General features: G+C 41.3%; 1 protein-coding gene across 1 annotated transcript in view; it reads left to right on the forward strand.

Annotated features, from left to right (window-relative positions):
* The first annotated feature begins 2,729 nt into the window (after window positions 1–2,729).
* LOC115198039 (lecithin retinol acyltransferase-like) overlaps window positions 2,730–9,167 on the forward strand; it is an 11,514-nt gene continuing 5,076 nt past the window's right edge. Inside the window, exon 1 of the mRNA XM_029759704.1 lies at window positions 2,730–3,735. Within this exon, the coding sequence (XP_029615564.1) occupies window positions 2,908–3,735 (828 nt within the window). The 5' untranslated portion in view covers window positions 2,730–2,907. The remainder of the gene's footprint in view (window positions 3,736–9,167) is intronic.

A 9,167-nucleotide genomic window follows, 5' to 3' on the forward strand; every position in this document is an offset into this window, starting at 1 on the left:
ACGGGCTGTAGTTGAGTGGGTCGAGAGCTTCAAGTTCATCGGTGTCCACATCAGTAAGGAATTATCATGGTCCACACACAGCAACACAGTCATGAAGAGGGCACGACAACACCTTCTTTCCCCACAGGAGGCTGAAAAAGATATTGCATGGGCCCTCAGATCCTCAAACATTTCTACAGCTGCACCATTGAGAGCATCTTGACTGGTTACATCAGCGCCTGCTATGGCAACTGTTTGGCCTCCGACCACAAGGGGGCTACAGAGGATAGTGAGTACGGTCCATTTCATCACTGGGGCCAAGCTTCCTGACATCCAGGACCTGTATACTAGGCTGTGTCAGAGGAATGCCCTAAAAATGGTCAAAGACTCCAGCCACCCAAGTTATAGACTGTTCTCTCTGCTACCGAACGGCAAGCGGTACCAATGCACCAACAGGACGCTGAACAGCTTCTACCCCCCCCAAGTCATATGACTGTTAAGTCCTTAGTCCGGGTAGCTATTAGTTAACTCTTTAACTATAAGCATTCACCCTTTTTGCGCTAACTCTTTTTTTACATACTAATTACAGAATATCTTGTGGTATGCTAACTGTAACTAATTACAGAATATCTTGTTGTATGCTAACTGTAACTAATTACAGAATATCTTGTGGTATGCTAACTGTAACTAATTACAGAATATCTTGTTGTATGCTAACTGTAACTAATTACAGAATATCTTGTGGTATGCTAACTGTAACTAATTACAGAATATCTTGTTGTATGCTAACTGTAACTAATTACAGAATATCTTGTGGTATGCTAACTGTAACTAATTGCAGAATATCTTGTGGTATGCTAACTATAACTAATTACAGAATATCTTGTTGTATGCTAACTGTAACTAATTACAGAATATCTTGTTGTATGCTAACTGAAACTAATGGCAGAATATCTTGTGGTATGCTAACTGTAACTAATTGCAGAATATCTTGTGGTATGCTAACTGTAACTAATTGCAGAATATCTTGTTGTATGCTAACTGTAACTAATGGCAGAATATCTTGTTGTATGCTAACTGTAACTAATTACAGAATATCTTGTTGTATGCTAACTGTAACTAATTACAGAATATCTTGTGGTATGCTAACTGTAACTAATGGCAGAATATCTTGTTGTATGCTAACTGTAACTAATGGCAGAATATCTTGTGGTATGCTAACTGTAACTAATTACAGAATATCTTGTTGTATGCTAACTGTAACTAATGGCAGAATATCTTGTTGTATGCTAACTGTAACTAATTGCAGAATATCTTGTGGTATGCTAACTGTAACTAATGGCAGAATATCTTGTGGTATGCTAACTGTAACTAATGGCAGAATATCTTGTTGTATGCTAACTGAAACTAATTATAGAATATCTTGTGGTATGCTAACTGTAACTAATTACAGAATATCTTGTTGTATGCTAACTGTAACTAATGGCAGAATATCTTGTGGTATGCTAACTGTAACTAATTACAGAATATCTTGTTGTATGCTAACTGTAACTAATTACAGAATATCTTGTTGTATGCTAACTGTAACTAATTATAGAATATCTTGTGGTATGCTAACTGTAACTAATGGCAGAATATCTTGTTGTATGCTAACTGTAACTAATGGCAGAATATCTTGTTGTATGCTAACTGTAACTAATTACAGAATATCTTGTGGTATGCTAACTGTAACTAATTACAGAATATCTTGTTGTATGCTAACTGGAACTAATGACAGAATATCTTGTGGTATGCTAACTGTAACTAATTGCAGAATATCTTGTGGTATGCTAACTGTAACTAATGGCAGAATATCTTGTTGTATGCTAACTGTAACTAATTACAGAATATATTGTGGTATGCTAACTGTAACTAATGGCAGAATATCTTGTTGTATGCTAACTGTAACTAATTGCAGAATATCTTGTTGTATGCTAACTGTAACTAATTACAGAATATATTGTGGTATGCTAACTGTAACTAATTACAGAATATCTTGTTGTATGCTAACTGTAACTAATGGCAGAATATCTTGTTGTATGCTAACTGTAACTAATTGCAGAATATCTTGTGGTATGCTAACTGTAACTAATGGCAGAATATCTTGTGGTATGCTAACTGTAACTAATGGCAGAATATCTTGTTGTATGCTAACTGTAACTAATTGCAGAATATCTTGTGGTATGCTAACTGAAACTAATGGCAGAATATCTTGTTGTATGCTAACTGTAACTAATTGCAGAATATCTTGTGGTATGCTAACTGAAACTAATGGCAGAATATCTTGTTGTATGCTAACTGTAACTAATGACAGAATATCTTGTGGTATGCTAACTGGAACTAATGACAGAATATCTTGTGGTATGCTAACTGTAACTAATGGCAGAATATCTTGTTGTATGCTAACTGTAACTAATTACAGAATATATTGTGGTATGCTAACTGTAACTAATTACAGAATATCTTGTTGTATGCTAACTGTAACTAATGGCAGAATATCTTGTGGTATGCTAACTGTAACTAATGGCAGAATATCTTGTGGTATGCTAACTGTAACTAATGGCAGAATATCTTGTTGTATGCTAACTGTAACTAATTGCAGAATATCTTGTGGTATGCTAACTGGAACTAATGGCAGAATATCTTGTTGTATGCTAACTGTAACTAATGACAGAATATCTTGTGGTATGCTAACTGAAACTAATGGCAGAATATCTTGTTGTATGCTAACTGTAACTAATGACAGAATATCTTGTGGTATGCTAACTGGAACTAATGACAGAATATCTTGTGGTATGCTAACTGTAACTAATGGCAGAATATCTTGTGGTATGCTAACTGGAACTAATTGTGATCTGCATGTCCACTGCCTGTATGTAGCCGGAGAACATGTGTAAGAAGTCAACAAGCCTTCAGCCCAAACAAGTGTCACTCAGAACACCCTACTACGTGACCAATCTGCTCTCAAACAGCAGCCAATCGGTTCCTCGAATCCCTCACGACGTCACTGAGGGCCCCTCGTTGAAAGTGACCGGCGACCTGAAGAAGATGATGATAGAGGAGCGTGAGGAACTTCCCGAAAAAAACAAGGACAAGGAATCTCCTACAATAAAAATGTTGGATTCGTTCACATTACTCTTGGAAAAAGTGTTCTTCCTCACTCACCTTAATGTCTTCAGACCCAATGTGTTGTTTTCAGACACAGACAGAGCGAGGGAGAAGAAGAGAGTTACACATCACTGCGAGAAAGAGAGAGGTGGAGAGGGAGTCCCGGATACCTCCTCCGGCGCCGTACTCCCAGACTCCATATACCAACGGGGAGACTTGCTAGAAGTGCACCGGACTTTATTCACTCATTTCGGCATCTATTTAGGAGACAACCGGGTGGCGCATCTGATTCCGGATATCTTGCCACTTTTTACAACGGACAAGCGTTTCATTCAGGTGATGGTAACAAACAAACGTTTAGTTCTCGGAGTTTTATCCAAGAGCGCCAGCATCCGGGTGGATACCGTTGAGGACTTTGCGTACGGCGCGTCAATTCTACTGAACGCTATGGACACTACCGTGCAGAAACGACCGTTTGAGGGCGAAGAGATCGCGAGTAGAGCGGAGAAACTGGTTGGGAAGACACCGTACAGCTTGCTTTGGAATAACTGTGAACATTTCGTTACTTATTGCCGGTATGGCATTGCAATCAGCATGCAGACTGACAAGGTAACATATTGATATTGGCCTAGACTGGGTTATTTCTTCTCTTTTTGTTTTACGCACGACGGACATATTGAAGAAGCTATCTCTCTGAAAGCTATATATATATATTCCAATGTTCAGCTAGCTGCAAAATGATAACGGAGTTTTCCTAAATAGGCCCACCGTTCTGGTCACAGACGTCAATTCAACTTCTATTTTACGTCAGTTCAACGTAACATCATTGAAATGACGTGTAAACAACGCCGGTACAACCAGTGTGTGCCCTTCGGGACATTTAAAAGATCCCCAAAGTGTTGATTATCCATTTGGTGTGCGTCCTGTGTACTGTTGCGCGCTGGTGAGTTGTTTTCACAGAGCGACGCTTAAAATATTAATTTATAGATTAATTGAATGCAGTGAACTAGTAATTGCTGGTTTAGGTGATAGGTCTATCTGCCTTGATTAAAACAAAACTAAAAGTTAGTTTACTTAGAATTTGATTAATCTCAAGCCAAACAGGTTAATTAAAAGTGGTCATTAGCCTATTTTACTCAGTGAGCAATGCTAAATGATGCGCGTCAATATGGACCGATATGTTTATAGTGCAGACAATGATCCGTCCCAAATGGCACCCTATTACCTAAACTCTTTGGGGGGGAAAAAAGTGTAACCCTTTTGTAGAAACCTCTTCGGAAAGGGTTCTACGTGGAACCAAAAGGGGTTCTTCAAAGGGTTATCCTACGGAGACAGCCAGATAACCATTTAAGTTTCTAGATTGGATCTTTTTTTTCTAACAGTGTAGACAGAGCTATTATGGTGAACACATTTTGGTCAGAGTCTGAAGTAGTGCCCTGCTCTGGTCTAATGTAGGGCCCTGCTCTGGTCTAATGTAGGGCCCTGCTCTGGTCTAATGTAGGGCCCTGCTCTGGTCTAATGTAGGGCCCTGCTCTGGTCTAATGTAGGGCCCCGCTCTGGTCTAATGTAGTGCCCTGCTCTGGTCTAATATAGGGCCCTGCTCTGGTCTAATGTAGGGCCCTGATCTGGTCTAATGTAGGGCCCCGCTCTGGTCTAATGTAGGGCCCTGCTCTGGTCTAATGTAGGGCCCTGCTCTGTTCTAATGTAGGGCCCTGCTCTGGTCTAGAAAAGTGCCCCTCTGGTCTAATGTAGTGCCCTGCTCTGGTCTAATGTAGTGCCCTGCTCTGGTCTAATGTAGGGCCCTGCTCTGGTCTAATGTAGGGCCCTGCTCTGGTCTAATGTTGGGCCCTGCTCTGGTCTAATGAAGTGCCCTGCTCTGGTCTAATGTAGTGCCCTGCTCTGGTCTAATGTAGTGCCCTGCTCTGGTCTAAATTAGTGAACTGCTCTGGTCTAATGTAGGACCCTGCTCTGGTCTAATGTAGGGCCCTGCTCTGGTCTAATGTAGGGCCCTGCTCTGGTCTAATGTAGGGCCCTGCTCTGGTCTAATGTAGGGCCCTGCTCTGGTCTAATGTAGGGCCCTGCTTTGGTCTAATGTAGGGCCCCGCTCTGGTCTAATGTAGTGCCCTGCTCTGGTCTAATGTAGGGCCCTGCTCTGGTCTAATGTAGGGCCCTGATCTGGTCTAATGTAGGGCCCCGCTCTGGTCTAATGTAGGGCCCTGCTCTGGTCTAATGTAGGGCCCTGCTCTGTTCTAATGTAGGGCCCTGCTCTGGTCTAGAAAAGTGCCCCTCTGGTCTAATGTAGTGCCCTGCTCTGGTCTAATGTAGTGCCCTGCTCTGGTCTTATGTAGGGCCCTGCTCTGGTCTAATGTAGGGCCCTGCTCTGGTCTAATGTAGGGCCCTGCTCTGGTCTAATGTAGTGCCCTGCTCTGGTCTAATGTAGTGCCCTGCTCTGGTCTAATGTAGTGCCCTGCTCTGGTCTAATGTAGTGCCCTGCTCTGGTCTAATGTAGGGCCCTGCTCTGGTCTAATGTAGGGCCCTGATCTGGTCTAAATTAGTGAACTGCTCTGGTCTAATGTAGGGCCCTGCTCTGGTCTAATGTAGTGCCCTGCTCTGGTCTAATGTAGGGCCCTGCTCTGGTCTAATGTAGGGCCCTGCTCTGGTCTAAATTAGTGCCCTGCTCTGGTCTAATGTAGGGCACTGCTCTGGTCTAATGTAGGGCCCTGCTCTGGTCTAATGTAGGGCCCTGCTCTGGTCTAATGTAGGGCCCTGCTCTGGTCTAATGTAGGGCCCTGATCTGGTCTAAATTAGTGAACTGCTCTGGTCTAATGTAGGACCCTGCTCTGGTCTAATGTAGGGCCCTGCTCTGGTCTAATGTAGGGCCCTGCTCTGGTCTAATGTAGGGCCCTGCTCTGGTCTAATATAGGGCCCTGCTCTGGTCTAATGTAGGGCCCTGCTCTGGTCTAATGTAGTGCCCTGCTCTTGTTTAATCTAGGGCCCCAAGGTGATTAGGGTGCCATTTTTCACACAGACAATGATTTGGCCATGTAAGCTGGGCGGCAAAACAGGATCAAACTCCTCCTTGCCCCAAAAAAAGACCGACATGTAAATTAGGACCAGACGAAGAGAACTATGGAAAGACAATGTATCACAGTATATAAAATAGGCAATTTGCGCTACTTTGAGTTGATAGGCCGACAAGGCTTCGGAGGCTGCAGGTCTGGTGAGAGCCTGAGTTTGTTTTAAATGAGCCCATTCCAATTTTAATGTCCCTGTCTGTTGCTTTTATTAACAGTTGTTCATGGAACACAAGGCAGAAAGAAGTCATTTTTTATAAGAGCTTTCATTTCTTTACGCGCTCTGTTCTAGAGAACCCGTTAGCGCGCTCTGTTCTAGAGAACCCGTTAGCGCGTTCTGTTCTAGAGAGCGCGTTCTGTTCTAGAGAACTCGTTAGCGCGTTCTGTTCCGTTGGCTCTACTATAAGAGTGAAGCGAGGTATGGACCTTGCTAAAATTGATTTGATATTCGAACTGCAATAAAACAAAAATGACCTTTATTTAACTACGCAAGTCAGTTAAGATCAAATTGTCATTTACAATGACGGCCTACTCCCCGGCCAAACCCTGACGATGCTAAGCCAATTGTGCGCCGCCCTACGGGACTCACAATCACGGCTGGTTGTGATACAGTCTGGAATTGAACCAGGGTTTGTAGTGACGCCTCTAGCACTGAGATGCAGTGCCTTCATACCTCTGCGCCACTCGGGAGCCCCTGTCAAATGATCTGAGATATCTATCTATCTATCTATCTATCTATCTATCTATCTATCTAGCTATCTATCTAGCTATCTATCTAGCTATCTATCTAGCTGTCTGTCTGTCTGTCTGTCTGTCTGTCTGTCTGTCTGTCTGTCTGTCTGTCTGTCTGTCTGTCTGTCTATCTATCTATCTATCTATCTATCTATCTATCTATCTATCTATCTATAGCTACCTCAGGTTCTTCACGAAGGAAAATAATGTGTACATAATTACATGGCAACTGTGTGGGACAGTCAACAAAGTGCACGATCACAATATTCAAATCTAATTTCAGCTGTCTATTATTCCTTACACAGAGAGACATGTTGCACACCTTTTGGTTTTCTCATTAAATTATTTCAACATGTTTTTAAAAAGATATCTATTTATTACAAATAACTTACAATTCAATAGCTCCTTTATTCACATGACCTAGGCACCTGAAGCCAACTTTTGTATTGTTCACAGGGTAGGGACCATAGAAATAGAATGAATAGAAAGGTTCTCTCCATTCAAGTCAATGATGGCATAATGAGTGGATTGGCAGCCATTTTGAGTGTACCCATGCCAGAAAATAAAAGCAGGAAGTGTACCCTTCAATCTGTGCTGTGATTCGTTGAGTCAGCCCTACTGACGTTACAAAAAATAGCTTATATTGCATGAGCCACATCAGTAAGCATCATTTGAATTAACATTCTACATTACCATGGCAATCTAGCATCAGTTGATAGAACATTACAAAATGCCATGGAAATTATTGCTTCGCAATACCAGGCAGCCATTGCGAGTTTACTCATGAGTTACCTCAGCTGACCCTCAATTGAAAACAGGTAGAGAGGTTCGGCAGTTTCAATTACTTGCGGACTATTATAGACAGAAGCCTTCATGAAAAAACACAGTACATTTTACACTGTCTTCAGAAAGTTCTCATCCCCTTGACTTATTCCACATTTTGTTGTTACAGCCTGAATTACACTTTAATAGATTAAAACAAAATTCACATATCTACACACAATAACCCATAATGACAAAGTGAAAACTTGTTTTGCAAATTTATTGAAAATGAAATAGAGAAATTTCTCATTTACACAATTATTCACACCCTTTTTGCTATGACACTCCACTTGTGGCCAATTCAATTGTTTGGACATGATTTTAAAATAAATACACCTGTCTATATAAGGTCCTACCGTTGACAGTGCATGTTAGGGCAGAAACTATACCATGAAGTCCAAGGAATTGTCCGTAGAGCTCTGAGATATAGTTGTGATGAGGTATATATCTGGGGAAGGTTATAAATCAATTTCTACAGTGTTGAAAGTTTCCAAGAGCACAGTGGTCTCGGTCATTGGGAAATTGAAAAAATGTGGAACTACCCAGACTCTGCCCAGAGCTGGCCGTCCGACCAAACTGAGAAACCAGACATGAAAGACCTTCGTCGGGGAGGTGACCAAGAACCCAATGATCTCTCTGACAGAACTACAGAGTTCCTTATCTGAGATGGAAGAACCAGCCAGAAGGACAAAAGTCTCTACTGCGCTTCACCAATCTGGGCTTTATGGAAGAGTGGCCAGACGGAAGCCACTCCTGAGAAAAAGGCACATGACAGCATGCCTGGGGTTTGCAAAAAGGCGCTTGAAAGACTCTGAGACCACAAGGCAAAAGAATCCAAGAATGTGTAAAGCTGTCGTCAAGGCAAAGGGTGGCTACTTTGAATAATCTCAAATATAAAATATATTTCGATTTGTTTAACACTTTTTTGGTTACTACGCGATACCATATGTGTTATTTCATAGTTTTGATGTCTTAACTATTGTTCTACAATATAGAAAATAGTAAAAAATTAAAGAATAACCCTTGAATGAGTAGGTGTGTCCAAACTTTTGACTGGTACTGTATATATTTATTTATAAAAAATGTAATCATTTTTATTAGAAAACCAAAGGTGTGCAACATGCCTCTCTATGTAAGGAATAATGGAAAGCTGAAATGCGGTTTCTATGTCACATGGTTGGAGAGCTATTTAAATATGAATATTATGATCATGCACTTTGTTGACGGTCCCTAAATAGTTGCATCGGTGGTGGACCAAGCTGCCTACATAGTCTTTTTATTGTATTATTTTATTTAACCTTTATTTAACTTGGCAAGTCAGTTAAGAACAACTTCTTATTTACAACGACATACCAAAAGGCCTCCCGTGGAGACGGGGGCTGGAATAATTACATTTTTCTTTTTTTAGAAAAC

The sequence above is a fragment of the Salmo trutta genome, chromosome 8, assembly GCF_901001165.1.
Source record: "Salmo trutta chromosome 8, fSalTru1.1, whole genome shotgun sequence".
Taxonomy (NCBI): domain Eukaryota; kingdom Metazoa; phylum Chordata; class Actinopteri; order Salmoniformes; family Salmonidae; genus Salmo; species Salmo trutta.